The following is a 20,372-nucleotide window of genomic DNA, read 5'->3' on the forward strand; positions in this document are numbered from 1 at the left end:
TATGCGTGATGTCAGTTTGTATAACTGGTCTTACTGCATTTTCTCGTCTTAGTTCCCTGCCCTGAGTTCTTGTCGATACATTTCTAACACTTTCTATCTTCCAGTCTTATCTCCACGTGTTACATAAATAGCCATAACTAACTTGTCTATATGATTAGGTTTGACTTTACTATCTTGTTAGAGCTTATATCAAATGCCACAGGTAAATCTAACCTTATTAATAAAGAGGTCCAAAGTGCCTCAACCTCATAAACCTTTTTAATTAAAGAAATTCTATAATATTTGGTCTTTTAATGATTAAAATTGTTGCCTAAAATAAAACTGTTCAACCGGGGCAAAAGCGCTATAAAATGTTACACCACATTATGTTTGCTTATCCATCACCCATGAAAATATGTCACGCCAGTTTCTGTCATTTCAACTTGATTAGCCTACAAGGTTAGAAGGTTAGCCTACTAACAAACAGTTCGGTCAAAATTGCTATAGTGTCTGTAATAGGTGAATTCAAACAGAAACATAGCCTACTTAAATATGCATTTTAAACTGAACAGACACTACAAATAACTTAAAGTAGGCCTAATAAAGACTAATAAAAAAATGATAGGCTACATTTAAACTTGTATTAATTTGTAAAGAAATAAAATATAATTTTAAATGTAATGTTTTGTCAACTCCTTTTTTACAGAGTCCCAGTTTAAGCGTTATGCTTAATTTAAACTTTCTTAGAATTTGACTTCACAAAAAAAGGAGTCTCCTATGTCATACGTAAAATATGTAAATACAAAAGTGTGCTTGTTCTCAGCGTCGAGCTGGTGGAATCTGACTGTACAGGTTGCCAGGTGTGAGTAGGACGGTCTCACTCTCAACAACGAGACAGACAACAAGACCGCAGCACGCCGACGACACACTGCTGTCGAAAGTTTACGAGCATTTGGAATATCGGCGACGGTTGAAGCTTATGGTAACGTTCTTACTGGATGTAACCAGGACTAATACTAAACACGACCTTCTCAGGTATTTTGTCTATGAGAACAAGCTTCTGAAGTCTTTTATTTATACATTCAATGTTCTGTAATGTTTCTGTCAACACTTTTAAAAATAAAGGTTCTTTATTGGCATCAATGGTTCCAACCAAGAACATTTAACATCCATGGAACCCCTGCACAAAAGGTTCTTTATAGTAGAAAAAGGATTCACATTATTAAAATATTCTTTTAAGAACTGTTCACTTAAAGCTTCGTTGGGGAACTTATGATCTATGAAAACATGTTTTTACATTGCTTTGCCTCTTCAAAACAGGTTAAGCAGTTTTCAACTTTTTTAAATAAGTTATACAAGATTCAACTCGTTTTCAGTCAGTTTAATGTAGGCTAATTCAAGTTGATTGTACTTAAAAATTGAAGGCAGCAACTTTTTATTTATTTATTTACAGTGAATAATGTCTAAAAAAGGAAACTTTTTTCACACAATAGTCGGTTTTGTTTTTCAGAATGAAGCTTTAAATAATTAAATCATTTGTAATGCAGATTCAAATAAAATACTTTTGTGTGCTTATTGGTTTTACTAAAAGCTGGTAGATCAATCGGACCATTATTATTCAATTATGCAATATATTCAAAGTGGTTTGGTAAAACATCATTACCTTCAAGTTTACTTCACCATGCAGGCGAAAGGCATGACCGAAATACCAAAGCAAGAGATGGGCAATGAGCTCACACAGGACAACAGTCAGTCTGGGGAAGTCAGATGGACAGAAGAGAAAGAGGTGAGATTGAACTTGCTGCTTTTACTTGATTACATTGGTAGAAGTCCCATGGCAACACTGTATTAACTTCAATTTATAGATATGATCTTAAGCAGAATTATCTTGTACAGTTTGCTGTACTTTGTCCTGCAAAAGATTACAGACACTGTATCATGATGAGATTACGCAACTGGCATTGATTGCTAAATGTTGTGAGATATTTGTAAGCTATTGCTGCTTTTACAGTATGTATTACACAGATTCACAATTATTATTATTATAATATTACAATATTATTATTATTTTTACTTGCTATATATTTACTTGCTGTGATTTTACCTCACAGGGTCTAGAAGTCAGTGGGCAGGGCATAGCTGCACCTCAGTCAACTGAAGCATTGCTTTACAGTAGTTATAAACAGAGGAGTGACGAGTTTCGGAAATTATTCAGAGAGGTGCCTGAGTCTGAGAAACTAATTGCAGGTAAGACTGATAGAGGGAGACAGAGAGAAAACAAACAAACACATTTTTTTTTTTTAAATATAATATTTGTATAACCATATTAGATGTGATTTGAATGATCCATCTTTTTCCTAGACTACACCTGTGCTCTCCAGAAGGATATCTTGTTACAAGGCCGCGTCTACCTTACAGAGAATTGTTTTTGTTTCTACAGTCATGTTTTTCGTGGTACAAAAGTGAGTTGTGCAATAAAACTTTGTCAATCTATGAATTATTATCATGCCATTACCTACCTATATACATATAGTGAGCATATCTGAGATGCTTTATTAGGAATTTCTTTTATAGATTCCATTGCTCTGCAAAAAATGACAATAAACCTGATTTTGACTTAGATCATGGTAAATATGAAGGATGTCATCTCAATGTCAAGAGAGAAGACAGCGAAATGGATACCAAATGCTATCCAGATCAGTACTAATTCAGAAAAGGTGAAGTTCAGCGATCAATGTTTTTAAATCTTAATTTTGTCGTGTTTATGAAGACGGAAAAATTTATTTTGGAATTTTCCACAGCTGTTCTTCAGCTCATTCCCAGCAAGGGAGAAAAGTTACCAGTGTATATTTCGGCTTTGGCAGAATATTCTAATGGAGAAGGTAATTTCTTTCTTTTTAGTTCTTTTCCTTTTTAACTTCACTATCACTGTTCAAAAATGTGTTGTTGTGACAGATAAGTTAGCTAATAATTCCTTAAAATATGCATATCATCTTGGTTGTAAATTACTGTATGGTTTTACTCTACAAAACTATTTTTGCCTATTCTCAAATATGATCTGAAACAGATATAAAATAGCTTAAAAAAATTAAGAACACATTCTTAAAAACCCTTCCATTATCAATTTCAGTGTTCAGTGAGTCTTCATAGCCAACACAAACTATTTATTTGTGTTAGGTAGCCTAGGGTGATTAATAGTGTGTTATATTAATACCATGTGAGGAAAACAGACAGAATAATACCCTATAGACCTACGTTCAGGGATGTGCTTCAGTGTAAACAGCCTAAACCAGTAGGGTACACTTAACAAGGCAGCATGAACATATAGTTCTTTGACCTCCATTGAAGCGTGACTTTCTTCGTCTGAAAACATTGCACAGAGAAAATGCTGCCTCTCATACACGCGGAATTATAGTGCTGAAATGACAGGAGGAAAATTAGTATGGAGATAAACGACTAAAACCATTATAGTCCTACTGTTAAAGTAAATGAATAGCTCACCACTAGGCGGCGCATTGGTGGCCTTTCGTAGCTTCCTGATTTCAGCATTTCAGTCTTTCGCTGGAAGCGCACAGGTTACTGGCGTTCAGCAGGTAGGTGACCCTACGCGGAGCCTTTACTGACTGTATAATTTAGCGTATGAGTAAAGAACATATTCTAGTTTTAGATGCTTCTTTGAATATTTGATGTAATTCTAAATAGGTGGGGGCTTTTTGGAGGTTTATACATGCATAAAATGTTTTCTCTTCGGTTTGTTGTGTGATTGTGTCCGTGCCATACGGCCTTGAAACATTGTTTTGAATTTCGTTGCGCTTATTTGAAAACTTTTTTCACACGACGCGGCTGAGAATTGAAGAATTTTTATATGAATATCTTTTTCATATGGCTTTTGTTGAAGTTTTCCGGTTGCTTTTTGGCGAACAAACTCTTGCTTAAGTCCGCTGATACTGTCTATTTACATGTCGCTGAAACGTCTCTACGCCTTATTTCTATGGTAACCGTAGTTTTCTGCAAACTTATAACGTTAGTTGCTACTGCGAAACCATACATTATCATGAAATATTCTTCATAAATCTCTTATCTTTCACGTTACTGTTGCTTGTCATTTGCCCTTTCAACAGATTTGATCTTTGGTCAGTGAGGTGTGGAGCAGGTTAGGGCTGTTTTATGTGCTGGTTTAGATTAATATCACCGCAGGAACTTGAATAGAAATGCTTAAGTGAATAGTTTCAGTTTTTATAAGACAAAAAGTGCACATAGGAGGGACGGAAATAAGTAAGTGTATGTTGCTCAATGTAACTTTCCTCTCTTGCAGAAACTGACCAAATTGGAGCTGTTGCAGATGATAAAGCAGCATTATGGCAACGATTTAGGATTGAGTCATGATGAAATGGAAAGCTTTCAAAGATCAGATACTGTCACACCTACCCTGCCCAGGTTAACTACTACACACACCCATTCACATCTGTTCACACACCATGTCAACAGCTGTTTAGACAAATGAGAGATCAGTTACTTGGGTTTCAGGTCCCATCTCTCTGTTGCAGTCTGAATATGCGTGGAGAAGATTACACCGGGAGGCCAGAAAGGCCCACATCGCTTCGTCTTCCCCAAGGGGAGATGAATTCTTATGAGGCCACCACAACACAGGGAGACGACACACAGTCTTCAGTTGGACTGCAAAGCATGCTCTCAGCAAATGGAGGGGTACGTCGATAAATATAGTTCAGTTGGCTGATGGATTCTTCCTAAAATGCTTTGTCTAATGACCCATATGGCTGGGTTATATATATATATATATATATATATTTTTTTTTTTTTTTTTTCACTTGCTGTGTAAGAAACTTAAATTCTTCAAATATATCATTATAAAAGACAAAAAAATAATTTATATTCTTGATGTTGTTTAATTTTATATTGCCAGAAAAGTCTTTGTGAATATATTGTCAATATTATATATATTACCCAACCCTACCAAATGGTCAACTTGTTAAATTGTTGAACATAAAGCTATGTAGTCAGCATTTTATTTTATTTTAAAGAAAGAAAAGTAGATTTTATAGCAAAGTCTTTAAAGTAGAGCACATGTATAGTTGTTGATATTTGTGTTAAACCCTCAATAGGACGACTCTCTCAGTACCCCGTCCCATCAGCGCAGTCCAAATCTGTCATTAAACCGCTCGGGGTCTGAACGAGTGTCTAAACGCTCCTCTCTCTCTCTGGATCTAAATGCCAATGAAGACCAGCTCTCTGATAACAGCAGATCTGACAGCCTGGAGGAGGGTGAGATGAGTATGTATGTTGTTGCCTGTTTCTCATTCCATGGCTGTGTTGATGCATTTTTAGTTTACATTAGTATTGATTTCTTGTAGTGGAAGAATGTGAGACTGTGTCTCAGGGAAGGCTGTATGTGAACCGGGTCTATCACATCAGTGCTGAGAAGATGTTTGACCTGCTTTTCTCCGATTCTAATTTCATGCGGAGGTTTATGGATGTCAGGAAGATCACAGGTAGGCCTACTTCGTTTTAAATTTAGTTTACATTTTAGTAGTTTTGTTATGTGCTTTTATCATTTCTAAGTTTTGAAAGTTTATTTTTAAACTAATATTTATATATTTTTTTTATTTCAGTTACCAAATCAATTTTTAATGGTTTTAGTATTAGCTAAAGGTGCACTCTGCATGATTTTCAGTTACTGTTGGTAAAAACAACATTCACACTTGGCCCCTCAAAAAGCGCAAGCTCTGTCCCCTAATATCAGTTGCACATTCAGCCCAACTGACTCAAGAAACTACCAGCAGGAAAATGAGTGATGAGCTATTTTGCAAATATTTTTTTCAATTATTGTGCTTATCATCATGCGTAAATAGCATTTTTTTGTGTATTATATGAAAGAACAGTTATGCTAATAGTTAGATGACTGGCTGTTGTTTGCGAGCAAATTTAGCCATCTTCAGTCTAGCTCGCTAATAAACATTAATTACATGTCATCACAAAAATGTAATTACAATGCCTAGTAATCTGTCAAGTTACAGATAGTAGTCAATAAGTCAGTAGCAACATTAGCGAACTGTTTTTGTGTTGAGACACGACAACTTAACAGAACTTCCCAAGCTTCAGACACAGACGATACAGTCCCGCCCTCACTTGCTCTGCACAACGTTATTAATTAGGGCTACACACCCACTGGCCAAAGGTTGCAGCCCAGAAATGTACTGAGCATAGCAGTTCAAGAAGAAAATATGAAAATGCAGATCTATAGATACAAACACCACACATTTCTAGGGGGCCATAAGTAATGATTGAGAGGCATTATTTTTGTACGAGTTTATAAATCCTGCATAGTGCACCTGTAATGATAACAAACAATGGATTTTTCACATATTGTTTTGGCATACTGTTTATAGTAACAAAAGCATATCGCCTGACAGGTGTAAGCTCTACCTCTTGGCAAAGAGAGGCCTCTGGCGGTATGAAAAGGACTTTGAACTACACCATCACTATTTCTAACCCCCTTGTCGGAAAGTTCACCACTGCCACAGAGAACCAGGTTAGATTCGCCACTGTATGGCTCTGTCACAAAACCTAGTGAGCTGCACCACTATTTACTTCCTACACAGGAGCCTCAAAAGTGACCAGTTTGTGGTCAAACTAATTTAAAAATCGGTTTAACAACCATATTGAAAGGCTGCATTTCATTGGTTGCACTATCAGTTAAAGTGCAGTATTTGGTTATGCCACATTTATATTTAGACATGGATGGCAGGAAGGAGCTGTGGTTGTCAAGTTCTGAGGGGTTACGGGTGCTTTGATTATTTTTGTGATATTAGCATCTGTCACTCCTGTAAATCTGACAAACCGCCACGTCCAAGTTAGTTGTGTGTGTTTTGTCAGTTTTTTCAACTTAAAACTATAGAGCAGTTTGCCAGTGTAATTTCCACTGCAAAGAGTATTCAGCTCTTGTTCTGTGACGCATAGAATGACAAAGTATATAACTACTGTTCTGTTCTCTGTAAGACAGTTAATTAGGCAATAGACAGTTTTTGGTTTGATTGTATTATGCAACAATTAACATTTATAAGAAAATGACCGTAATTACAAAACCACCTTCTTCCAATTATTTGATCTAATTGTGACTGAGTTGATTGCACTTTAAAGTCGATGCAGTCAATTAGATTGAATAATCACAATGCAATAATGGTGACTGGCCTAATGACTACATTCATACAATGAATGTAAACATGGTGACAGATAGTGCTAGTAAATATAGACTTAGACATACAGGTGACTTTAAAGATTACATTTTTATATTTGGAAATATATTTATTTGCAAGTCATAAATATTTAAGGATCACTTTATCCAAAATTTAAAAGAGATATTGTATTTCTGGCCTTTCCTAACCGTGTATGAACAGAACCATATTTAACAATCCAAACAGGACTGACAGCTGTATTGTGCTGCTGTGTGAATGCAGCCTCTGTGTGTAAGTGGAATATTTTCTGATTTCTGTGCATTCTAGACGCTATATAAAGAGTCACGAGAGGGTCAGTACTACATGATAGATGCGGAGGTCTACACACATGATGTCCCTTATCATGACTACTTCTACACTCAGAATCGCTTCTGTATCATCCGTAACTCCAAGCACAAGTGCAGACTCAGGTGAGCTGGTCTTAATATCTGTGTGTCTAACCTCTTTCGTTTTGGCTATGGCACTGAAATCTCTTGATGTGAGAGCCATTTAGTAAATAATTGAACTTGTGATCTCTCTCTGTTCAGGATTTACACTGATGTCAAATACAAAAAGCAGCCCTGGGGTCTTGTTAAATCCTTTATCACCAAAAACTCCTGGAGTGGCATTGAAGACTACTTTAGACATCTTGGTTAGTATGATGATTTTTTTTAACTCGCCCTAACACTCTATTTTACCTCTTTGAAAAAATATATCGAAAACCAAGTTTTTATTGTTCTTTATATGTCCATGTGGTGTTTTCAATATGCTTTAAGACAAACCCATGGCATGGCTAAGTATTTTCTCCTTAAAACTGCAGTGTACAGTCTCTAAAATGTGGTTTGAACCCGTTTCCTACTTTAAAGAAGCACTCAGTAGCTTCGGGATTTCTACGCTGTATTCTCGCTTTTTGCTCGCAGGTTTCTCTCTAGAGCTCCCCCCACAGCTTCGGAATAGATATTTGACAACACTGTTGTAAAAACTCGTTGGCTATTCTCAGACACCAGAGGCTAGTAGATCGACGACATCAGAGCAGATGGGACATTCTTTAAAACGTCTTCTTCATTCGGGTTCGAACAGCGTGAGGGAGCGCAATAATGACGGCATTTTAGCAGATTTCTTTTGGCCGTAAAGCAGTTGTTTACATCGCGAGACCTGATATCACGCGATACTTCCTGACGCGTCGGCCAGCGGCCCGCCACCCCAAAGTTGCAAGTGCGAATTTTCCGCTCACGGGCACCAGGGGGGTGCGAAACGACCACCATTCAACCCGAAATAAGTATTATAACCATTCCAATGACTCCGAAGCTGTTCAGTTAAGGTAAAAAAGTTACTTAGTTCACCTTTAAATTTAGTTTACATTTTAGTAGTTTTGTTTATGTGCTTTTATCATTTCTAAGTTTTGAAAGTTTATTTTTAAACTAATATTTATATATTTTTTTTATTTCAGTTACCAAAACTATTTTTAATGGTTTTAGTATTAGTTAAAGGTGCATTCTGCATGATTTTCAGTTACTGTTGGTAAACACAACATTCACACCTGGCCCCTCAAAAGCGCAAGATCCACTGATGTTCTAAGTTGTTCAAAGCGTTTCTAAGAATGCTGATTTTTAGAAGGCAGCTGTGTGACTCTGAGATGGCAAACGGGAACATGGTTTGTGTAACATTAGCAACACATTATCAGCTGTTTGATAATGTAGTCTAGCCAAAGGCTAATCACATCAACCTGACGTTGTAGAGGGCGATGTATAAAACACATTAACATTCTATTACATCAACTTGTAGACGACCCTGTATATTTAGCTCTTTCTATTCTTCTTCTGAATCAAGTTCCTGGTTGAAACGTATATGGCTAAATTAAACCAATATTTCCACTTGCCATTGTGTGGCATTTACTGTAGTTGACCGAATGGCAGAGGCGGGGCCAAATTTGCATATTCATGGTTCTGCATATTCGAAGTGAAGCAAGGGTGTTACATTCAAGCTGTTTTAAAGCATAAAAATACATTTTCACAGGATTTTTTTTTTTTAATATGCCATTTTGATTATCAAAGATGAGTTTTAAGGGATAAAATAATTGATTGCAGCAGGGGGACTTTAAATAAATCTATATATAAGTGTTTCTTGTTTCATTAAAGTGAGCAGAACAGCAGACTGCACAATGTTTTTCTTATCGACTGGGAAAAGAAAGCTGGCTAATCGCTTCTGTGCCATGGGATGTTGGATTAGGGAATCAAATGAGTAATGAACATTAGTGACTTGCTCTGAGTGTCTTGGGAGCACTATTAGCAGCATGGATGTGTCCATTTCCTATTGGTGAAATGCATCAGTTGGCTCCATTGCCTGCAAGGCCATTTTCTCCATTTAATTGCAAAACTACAGGGATGCCAAAAGCCAGATCCCTAACCAATCCAGTGACCTCCAGGCTCTCATATTAATGTAATTACAATGATCTTTACCTCACAATGCACATCCCAGAGGCAGAGCTGCTTGAAGAGGAGGCAGAGTTGACTCAAGGTAGCGGAGATGCTGGGAAGACGAGTGGTTTGCGCAGGAGGCGAAGAACCTACAGTCGCACCCTACCGGAACACATGAAGCCGGGGAAGCAGTACAGCGCAGACTCTGATCAGCAGAGAGGCGGCACCATGGGTATAAATATATCTATCTATATATATATTTTTTTAAATATCTGAATCCAAAATCTCTGCTACTGGCCATAAAATACTGATAAACCCTAAAAACAGATACTCATACTAATCAGATGTACTCATTTGGTGGTCTATGCTTTTTTATATTCAAGCAAACATGAATATATTGTGTTTTAGACTTAAAACAATTCTGTTTGCCTTGCATTTTACATTACAGGTGCCATGGACATAAAGAACACACCACACAGATGGAACGTCACTTCAATTGTAATTTGGATGAGCTTAATGTAAGGCTTCATTTACTCTAAGGCCTGTTTCACACCTCATACATAAGCAGTGTAAGATTAATCTGTTTTTACGGGTATTCTAGGGTTTGTGTACAGTGTGCATGACATAAATACCATATCATTACAGTATGCGTATACATGCGCAGCTTGATTTTTCTAAACGCACACACATGTGCAATGATTCTTTTGCCCACATGGTGGCAACAGTGCTACAGGGCCATCATTTCACAAGGTAGTTAAAGAATTTATTTAATAATTTTTTGCCTTTTTTTTGTCGACCGCCTGTGTAAGCATAAACGTGAAATGGAGTATACTTTGAAAGGCTATGCGTACAACTTGCGTATGTGTAAAGAAAGGTATGCTTTGGGATTTAGAGCTCTGAAACTAACACTGTTTCTGCTGTGTAACAGAGCTACAAAACATTACTACTGTACATAACTACAGTTTTTCTTTAATAAAAATCTAAAATCCTTAAATGGCTATTAGAATTTGCCTATTGAGAGTTATTAAAAACTTGAAGGGGACCACATTTACACCTAAATGGTAAAAAATCTACATGGAACAGAACTTTAACTTGATAAACAGCTTAAACAATCTAGATTCAGTCAGATTTAATGAATAGAAAGTGTTTGTTTGAAATCCAAAATTCCAGAAACTTTCACTGTGTATCTCCGATATATTGTCAAAAAAAAAAAAAATCCATCACTACATTAGCATATATTGCGAGAGATTATATACTATACAATTATATATTATATGTTATCTGCATAGAAATAGAGAATCTGAGATTTCTGTAACCTGTTAACATAAATATGCACTGCTTACATCTGCGGTGTGAAACATGGAAGGAAGACTATTAATTTCAACCATGGTCATTTAGAATTATGTACGAGACAAATACATAATGTGCTTATGAATGTGACATTGTTTTGCCTTTCAGACTTTTCGTTCTGGTGGTTCTGAACTTGGGGCTGTTCTTTAAACTTTGGGCCATGGAAGATGTCGCTCATCGTATGTATCTGAACACCAAGCACAGAATGGAGGAGAGAGTAGTGTCTAGGTAAAGGCTCTTTTAAAAGACATTATATTTTGTTTTTGGTACATTTTTACGAACAACATTGACTTACTAACTGATTTTATGTAGGTTGGCACCTGACCTAGGGCCCAGACAGGGTATGCCACACAGAAGTCGAGAGGAAGCACAACTACTGAAAGCAGTACTGCAGGACTCCATTAACCTTCTTGAACAAGTATGTTTGGGTGCCATACTGTCTCTTATTAAACCCATCCTTCAATGACACATAAATGCAAAACAAACTGTGGTTGTTCACAGTTACTCATCATCAGTGAGACTTCTTTCATGTCTAATTTGGCAGTTCTTGACCAGAAATGTCAATCTTATGGTGTTAGTCAAAACTTGCTATATGAAGGGGTTACATTTACATATGTCATCTCTTTTGGCTAAGAGGTCTATTATGTAATTTATTTATATTTCTGCTGCTTCCTCCTTCACAGCTACGCAGTTCTCTAATGGTGCTTCAGCAGAACTTTCAGGTCTACAACAGGTCCTCCTCTCAGCTTTAAATGGCATTGGGTTTGGCGACCTGACAACACAAGGGTATGTCCTGTCCATGTCCAAAGAAGACCTGTCCTCGCTGAGGAGTGTTGCCATGGGGCTAGTCACCCCAGGGCAGACTCGTAGCCATGTTCGTCATCTCTCTGGGCTTTTTTTGTTGTGGTTGGATGTTTTTTTAAGTTGTCAAAGCTGTTTTTATCTTGAATGGGATCTTCGCACTAGCACACAAAATCTTGCGAGTTTCCTCTTGAATTTGCAAACTTGAACTTGAAGCTGTAGGAGAAAAGTGTCTTTTGCTTATCGTTCAGAGTTGATATTGCTGAAGTGAAGGTAACAGCAATGTAGCAGGTTTAAACACAAAGGGTTCTCGTGATCGTGTTCTGAACTGCCGGATGCTAATTTAATGTCCATTTTTATTCTGGACTACAACAAAAGCCTTAATTCTCAGATATGTAATGGATTCAGTGCAGTTGCACATGTCCTTCATTTTGATTATGGAGGGGGCAATGCAGGCCCGTTGCCTCCGGTTCACATGTTAAAGATCTGCCTAAAATATCCTCATGTGGCTTTTTTTTGTCTTGATTTAGACAGCGCTCTTGTCTTTAGATACCTCTAAGAATTTGTAAATGATTGCACCTTAAAACATTATTAATGCAGGGATCACTACTGACAAATGATTGTGCATATTAAAATTGTAGAATGTTTGAAGTTCTGAATGTTCATCAGGATTTTAATAATGTCTTACAGTACAGGTTCATATGGAGAAGATAAAATCTCTGACATTTACTGTAAATGATGAGTGATGTTTTACCTGTAAATTGTTTACACGTCTTTAAATAGGCCTACCACTTTTGGTTGTTCAACAGCTTTTAGGGACTGTATTGTCTCTAAAATAAATTTGTGACGCATTCATGTAAATGTTTACTTGGGAAAATAAAAAATTGTGTGGTAATACTCAAGCATTCCAAACAGAAAAACATTAGGTGGATGATTGTGTATAGATGTCTATTTTTTCTCTGACATTTCTTCTGAAACTATTTATAAATAAAATTCAAATGTTCAATTTGTGAAGTTTACATTTTTATTGATTTATTTTTACTGATCTTGTTGGTAACATCAAATATCACAACATTATTTCATTGACTTAATCTCAAAACAGTGCCTTTAAACAGATGCTGTCTTACTCCATAGGCTGTGACAACATGCCCAAAGAACTGTGCGTTTACATTTGAAATTACTTTATAGTTTGTTTTATTTCATGTGTGCTGAATTAAATGACAGAAAACTAGCTTTTTTGTGTTTTAAAAGGCTGCGGATGTGCAGATGTCCTCTGTGACGTCACGCGACGTAAATATTCTGTCAATGAACTTGTAATAAAATTAAAATAAAAAAAATATGTTGCATTGTGTTTGTCGAGAGGCATTTAACAAAAGATTGACTTGATAATAGCCCATAGACCGATTCTCTATTTCAACATTTGTATTTTCAATTCAATGTGTTAAAAGTGGGGGGTAAAAGTAAAGTCATATTTTGTTGTTTAAAACGTGTTCATTAAGTAACGTTTATAATCAGAGGAAATTAAAAGTTTGCACTGACGTCAGGAAGATGAAGGCAGTCTATTCGACACACACACACACACACACACACAGCGCGTGCTGTCTGTTCGCGGTTGCTGTGTATGCTACGCTACTTCCTGGTGCTCTTCGTAGATTTGGACTGCTTTAGTGTTTCTTGTGCAGCTTCTTTTAATGATTAAATGTTAAAACGGCTTGCCAGTAGAGTGGTAAACCGACTAGAACGTTCCGATACCGAGAATGAGACTACAGCTGGCGCTTATACTGACAGCACTTCCGAAAGGAACTACTTCTACAATATGACTGTTTTGTGCTGTAAGTACGAAACAACGCATGCCACATATGCTACGTTTAATAACGTTGTCCCTATTAGTTTATTTACGTATTATAGTGAGTGCTTTTGTTCGGCGTGTTCTAGACGGCCAGTGTGTCGTTTATCAGAACACCATCGCTTTACATTCGACGAACTTTCCATTCTCGTAACCTGCGCGTACAAAAATGTGTTCATTAAATGTTTATATTTAGAATATATTCAAAATGTACTGCCAAACCTTTCTTTCTTTATGTATGTATGTATGTATGTATGTATGTATATGTATCCTTTTTTTACAGTCTATGGTGTGTGTGTGTGTGTGTGTGTGTGTGAATGTGTGTATGTGTGGGTATGTGTGTATGCATTTATGTATTTATTTATGTATGTATGTATGTATGTATGTATGTAGTACAAGGTCATGGGTTCAATCCCTAGTGAATGCATGAAGAGATCACTTGAATAGGTCTTGTATGTATTGTACCCGTATATCGCTTTGGATAAAAGCATGTGGAAATTAAGTCTAATAAATCTTGACATGAGATCTAAAATGTTAAATTTGTTTCCCTCACAGGAATGATACCTGCCCTCACCTATGTTTTCTAAGTTGACGTCATGACGAAGAGATCCCGTCGAACACTAGATCAGGATGATCCTCTGTGCTGTTGTGAGTACATTGATCGCCATGGCGGGCGCAGTCACATGGCAGCATGTTGCTGTGACTGTGAGGATTTGGATGAGGCTTGTGACAGGTGAGCGAGGGGCCACTAAAATAGCACTTTGGATTCATAGATTTCTACTTAGGGTCTGTTCACACCTGTAGTTCGGTTCTCTTGTTTCAATCAAAAAGAAAATATACCTGGTTTGCTTAGCGTTCACACTGTAATTTTTTAACATCAGATCTAATCAAAAGGACTAAGGATACGGTCACAACCTGATTGGACAGATTTTATGATATATATTTGAGACAGAACTTTCCGAACATCCAAAACAATGCTGTGTTCTGGGTTTAATGCACTCATTGTATGGCCTATATGATGGCATCTTAACAAACTAGCTTATAAAATGTGTAAAGGTGTCAAAACAGCGGCAGGAATTCCTCCATTGCACACACAAAGATCTGTTGCAGTACTCCTGACTCCTGTAGTACCAAACTGTAATGGGCCACGTAGCTCTTATTACGAGAAAAACCTGATATTCTCGAGCACTCTGTCCTTTGTAGGGACGCATCTTGTGACATCACGTCCTGTTTTCGTTTTTTTGAGAGTGTCTTTGGTCCATGTTATATACATATTTCAGTCGAACTGCATCAGAGTTCACTTGGAACCCCTGAAAATGTGGGTCTCGGCCCACTTGTTGCGTGCGTGCCAAGGTTCGGATGGCAGCTTTTAATGCTTATTTAAATGAACTGCACTGTCAGAGCAATCGCACCAGAGATCATTTATATCAAACCAAACCTGCCAAGTGTGAACACACCCTTAAAGGGTTAGATATAGTAAAATGTGTTAAATTTTATTTTCCAGATGGATGAAGAAGGAGTCTCAAAATCCAGGCTCTCTGTCTCGGGTAGTTGCTACGATCAGTGATCGTCTGCGGGTGCCCTGGATATCTGGTGCCCGACAAGTTGATCTATCGTTGATCCCTCCTCTTATTCTCCTTCCTGTTTTTTTGCACATTGCAGCTTTGCACTACCTGCTGGGTATTATAGTGCTAACAGCAGTGCCCATCATGGTCATTTGGTACTACTACTTTACTCACCGAAAGAAAGGACGCACTTTATTCTTCCTCAGCCTTGCCCTCTTCTCCCTCTTCTACATGTTCTACCTCTTCATCACTGAAATCGTCCCTCGCGGTGATGTGAATCATCTTCAGTTGTGCGCTGTGACGGCGGGTGTTGCTCTCACGGTCATTTCTCTCATAATCACCAAGAGGGGGCCGGGCTACGTCAGGCCTTGTCCATCTGACACTCATAGTACAGTGACTTATCACAAACCACCACCTGATGTAGATGCTGCCTATCTAAACGGAGAACAGCACCAGGTGGTGATAGCCAATCACGCCGGTCCTCCTGAACAAACTGATGAATCTGGGACAGCACTGGAGAGTGTTCAGAGGAGGAACTGGTGTACAGTATGCAAAGTGGTGCGTCCCCTGAGAGCCGGACACTGCAGGATCTGTGGAGTCTGCATCCTGCGTCTGGACCACCACTGCGTCTGGTGGGTTCCTTATTCAAGAGGGTCTAGGTTATTATTATCTGGGTAAATTTCATCTGCAGGTAACATGTTTGGGTCATATTTCATGCAGAAATCAAAAGACAAAACTAAGCATAAAGAAAATAAATTGATAAAAAATAAATAAAAAATAATGATTATCATCATTAGTATTTTTGCATTAAATTATTTTAAACACAAACATAAAATTCTCATTATTGTAGCATGAAAAAGATCTAATTTTGCAACAAAATAAGATATATTATTTAAAGTGCTTTTTTTTACATTTAAAGTATTTAGCAATTTGTACATTTAATAAAAAAAAACATTTGTAATTTAATTTGTGTATATTTATTTAATTTGTATTATTATACTGCCTTCTGCCTTTAATTTATGCCGATTGTAATGTATGTGTACGTATAATATACATTTTATTTTATGCTTAATTTTAAAAATATTTTTTTTGCAAGTCATCAAATATAATTATAATAATTTTTATAATTAATAATAATTGTATAATTAGAAATATGAGAATATTTTTATTTAAATTGACATGAAAATAATGTCAAAATGATGTTTTAAACACAAACAAAATTAAACACATTTTCTCCCCAAGTTCTCATTATTGCAGCATGAAAAAGATATAATTTTACTACAAAAATGGAAAAATAAGTATTTAGTAATTTGTACATTTAATTTCATTTAATTAAAAAATTTAGTAATTTATTTTATTTGTATTTATAAAACTGGCTTCTGCCTTTAATTTATGCTGATTGTAATGTTTGTGTACATATAATATACGTTTTATTTTACATTTAATTTTAAACATGTTTTTGCAATTCATCAAATATAATTATAATATTTTTAAAAAAAAGACATTTTAAATGTAATAAGAATTTTTAAAAATATTTTAATTTCATTTCACATGAAAATAATGTCACAATGCAAAAAAGTGAATGGTTCCAAAATATGGTACAATTTAATGCAATATTTTTCAAGCCTATCAAATACAAAATTAGCATTACCAGAATTTTGAGAAATTATGTATTACCTGGATTTGTGTTTCTTGTGCTTTGTTAATTGGACTTTTAGTTTGCATTTGACATGGTTCTGTTCCTGTTCCCTGTCGTGTGTCTTTTTCGTAGTCCTTTTGTAGTTTTTCTAGTTGATTAGTTCTGTGATCATTCCCAGGTGTGTCTTGTTTTGCCTATTACCCCTCTAGTGTTCAAAAATGGTTCTGTGTTCCTGTGAAATATCTTGTTCTTCATGTAAACATATGTGTAACGGAGACAGTGAGTTGATCTGCGTTCTTCTTATTCTGTGTAACTGATATGTGTAACTGAATCTCCAGGTCTCAGTTCGGTGTCTTGTCGGTCATTTTGTTTTTGTGGTAGGATCAACAGCTGTGTGGGACAGGCCAATCACCCCAGTTTCCTTCTGATGCTTGTTTTCTTTCTGCTGACGTCGCTGTACGGGATCAGTTTGGTTCTTCGAAGCGTGTGTCCCCATCAGAGTGTGATGACGGCACTGCTCTACTGTCCTGAAGTCTACAAGCAGCACAGGTGTGGATTCAACAACAAAACACACACAAATGCTTCTGCTGTTTAAGCCTTTCTATTCACCACCTCAATTCCTTCCAGTTCATTAGTTATTCATGAAAAAGGATGATTTTCTTTTCTGGAAAGTCACTTTAAAATAGTCAATTTAATGGAATTTTGTTGCCTTTCTGTGTGTGTAAACTGCTCCAAATGCACCATATCAGTGTTTCGCAGAATCATTGAGGGTTAAGAGAACAAAAATCTGGCTTTCCCAAATACGTATGATTATTTTTTTTATATACTTTAATAGTATTTATTTATATTTTGAATTGGCTTTTATTTTATTTTTTATTTTTTCTTTATTTAAATTTTAATTAAAGGTTAATTAAAGGCTTTTATATTAGTTTTTTTCCCCTTTTCTATTTAGCTATAATTTTATTTCAGTTTTAGGAATTCTAGTACTTCTCAACTTAAACTTAATGAATTTGTATTTGAGTTGTTTGCCAACTCTACATTTCTAATTTTGTCAACGTTTTTTAAGTTTGTTTTTCATTTAATTTTTATATTGTATCTCAATTAACAAAAAAGATTTGTAATAATTTAGGATTAGTTATAGTTAACAATAACAATTAGGCTACAACACAACATGGAACAAATTACACAAATTAACGAGCTATAAGCCATGAACCAAACCCAACCAGCAACGAGGTGAATTACAACATTACGAACTTTGATCTGAAGCAAAAAAACATTAGAAAATTGGACAAAAATACAAAGGGACAAGACTGTGTACCTGAGTATTAAAAACAATGGAGAAATTTAAAACTACTAATTATATATATAATTATGGGCTGACGGCTTCAACAGAAGCTAATACCATTGATTAACAATCTCGTAGCTCACAACAATCTGTCTTTTAAGATTTCTAAGTTATCATTAATGAAGAAAAGACAGGTGGTCCCGCCCTCGCGCCAGTAAACACGCCATCAGAGAAGAGATGTCGCTGCAAGAGGGAAGGGAAGCTATTTTGATTAAAGATAATGAGGGTATATGACTTTTTAAAAAAGCTGTGCAATCTGTGCATGGATAAATTCATTTATAATACATATATTCCATAAAAAATGTAAAAAAAAGATTTATAGCAGCATTTTTAGTATTTAAGGTAGGCTATTAATAATAATCAACCCGTTTGTATGTCTTTGTGTTGGTCAGTTCTGCTCTGTGTTTCACCTGTGCCTGGTACAGCAGTCTTGTGACGGGAGGTTTGCTGCACCTGCTGATCTTACAGCTCATCAACGTCAGCTTCAACGTGACCGAACGTGAGGCGCGCCTGGCTGCGAGAGAGAAAACCGGTCGCAGACGTCTCTGGGGTCTGGTCACCGACACCGGCACCTACTCCCGAGGTTTCTGGAGTAACTGGACTGAATTCTTAACCATGAGCAAGGCTTCAGAGCTGTCAAACTATAAACCATCAGATCTGGTGTAGACATTAAACTGGCAGTGTCTGCTGATGGGAAAAGTCTGTCTTTAAAGTGAATTATCACTCAGTGAAGTATAATGTTGTGCTACTTAATGCCTTCAACATCCATTCCGGAGTCAGTTTTATGGCTCGAAACGTTGTGGTCAAGGTCTCATCAAGAGTCAGGCGAATGTTGTGGATCAGTAGATGGCAGTGTTGTAGTATAATACATCTCTATTAGTGTAATTCAGCATCGAGTGCTTCATTACTCAGGCGTGGAGATGATTTGCGGTGGATAGTGTTTACACATGACTTGACATTACAGATAATATGTGAAGTTCCTTAAATACTTTTTTTCTCTCTTCTTTTTAGTCATTTCACTCAGAAGGATCTATTTGAAACATGAATTTCTATTTAGTTTTTACAATTTTGCAATAAGGTTTAATTTGTTAATGTTAATTTCAACATTTACAAATACAATTTTAAAATCAAAATGATCTGTTAGCATTAATTAATGCACTGTGAACTAGCATGAACAAACAGTAAACAAATGTATTTTTTATTAACAAAGATGAATAAATGCTGTAAAGAAATATATATTGCTCGTTGTTAGTTCATGTTAGCTATGCAAACAAATGAGACCTTATTGTGTAGTGTTACCACAAATTGCATTCACTGCTAGTTGGATCAATTATGGATTGCACGGTCTAATATTTGATCTCTCAACTCCAATATGTGAATGCACATTCAATGTCAAACATTTTTTAGTGCCTTTTTGGGACATCCAAAGTGATGCAACAATGCATCTATATCTAGACATCACACAGCTTTACTGTCATCTCAGTATGAATCTTTTATGTTGAGCTTCATGTTTGTTGTTGAACATCTCTCTCTATCTCTCTCTCTCTCTCTCTCTCTCTCTCTCTCTCTCTCTCTCTCCTTTATTTTCATGACTGTACATAATACAATATTGCCAAAGCTTGGAATACATAGAATAATTATAAAGACATTAAAATAATATAACATAAATTTAAATGGACAAATTAAATTATTTCTACAAATTAACAGTGTAAAAAATTTAAATATGTGTGAACATTTGATACCATAGTGTTTTAACATTTACACACACACACATATAACTGAGGGTCACTGTGGTGGACAGTAGGGAAACACATTGAGGTCAAACACACATTACACACACATTCACCTGCTGTCTCTCAGGCTGTGGCACACACACACACACACACACACACACACACACACACACACACACACACACACACACACACACACACGTATCTGGCAGCAAGTGCTGCTGTTTGTCCCTCTCCTAGTATGATCTTTATCTGTTCTACTTCAGTCATGGCTGTAAAGTTCTTTAAGTTTGTGAATTTGTTTAAATTGAGGTCGCTGATTGAAATGTATTTGTGTCAAGGAGGAAGTGCGTCTCTGTCTCGATCTCTCCTGTCCTACAGACAAACACACACCCTTTGCTCTCGGGGTAACCAGCCGGTCTCGATGTCTAGGCTGTGCTCACTCAGCCTGTACTTGCTCAGGAT

At 36.4% G+C, this 20,372-nt stretch overlaps 2 protein-coding genes across 3 annotated transcripts; both read left to right on the plus strand.

Moving 5' to 3' along the window:
- Positions 1–955: 955 nt before the first annotated feature.
- On the plus strand, positions 956–12,785 carry gramd1c (GRAM domain containing 1c). The gene is made up of 18 exons (XM_084398178.1): positions 956–1,014; positions 1,667–1,765; positions 2,091–2,226; positions 2,341–2,441; positions 2,601–2,696; positions 2,781–2,861; positions 4,295–4,416; positions 4,527–4,686; positions 5,103–5,262; positions 5,352–5,489; positions 6,411–6,529; positions 7,500–7,642; positions 7,760–7,863; positions 9,690–9,860; positions 10,077–10,146; positions 11,087–11,206; positions 11,291–11,396; positions 11,662–12,785. Exons 2-18 carry the CDS (start codon positions 1,676–1,678, stop codon positions 11,728–11,730), a joined length of 1,986 nt encoding a protein of 661 aa, XP_084254304.1. The 5' UTR covers positions 956–1,014; positions 1,667–1,675; the 3' UTR covers positions 11,731–12,785.
- A 527-nt stretch (positions 12,786–13,312) lies between these two features.
- Positions 13,313–19,858, plus strand: zdhhc23b (zDHHC palmitoyltransferase 23b). 2 transcript variants are annotated; one of them, XM_084398398.1, is made up of 5 exons: positions 13,313–13,611; positions 14,181–14,358; positions 15,130–15,822; positions 17,211–17,378; positions 18,567–19,858. In XM_084398398.1, exons 2-5 carry the CDS (start codon positions 14,222–14,224, stop codon positions 18,838–18,840), a joined length of 1,272 nt encoding a protein of 423 aa, XP_084254524.1. In that variant the 5' UTR covers positions 13,313–13,611; positions 14,181–14,221; the 3' UTR covers positions 18,841–19,858. The 2 variants fall into 2 exon arrangements, with proteins under 2 accessions (XP_084254524.1, XP_084254525.1); XM_084398399.1 differs by having other exon boundaries at positions 17,220–17,378; positions 18,567–19,556.
- The last annotated feature ends 514 nt before the right edge of the window (positions 19,859–20,372 follow it).

The sequence above is a fragment of the Rutilus rutilus genome (assembly GCF_951802725.1).
Source record: "Rutilus rutilus genome assembly, chromosome: 24".
In the NCBI taxonomy this organism is placed as follows: Eukaryota; Metazoa; Chordata; class Actinopteri; order Cypriniformes; family Leuciscidae; genus Rutilus; species Rutilus rutilus.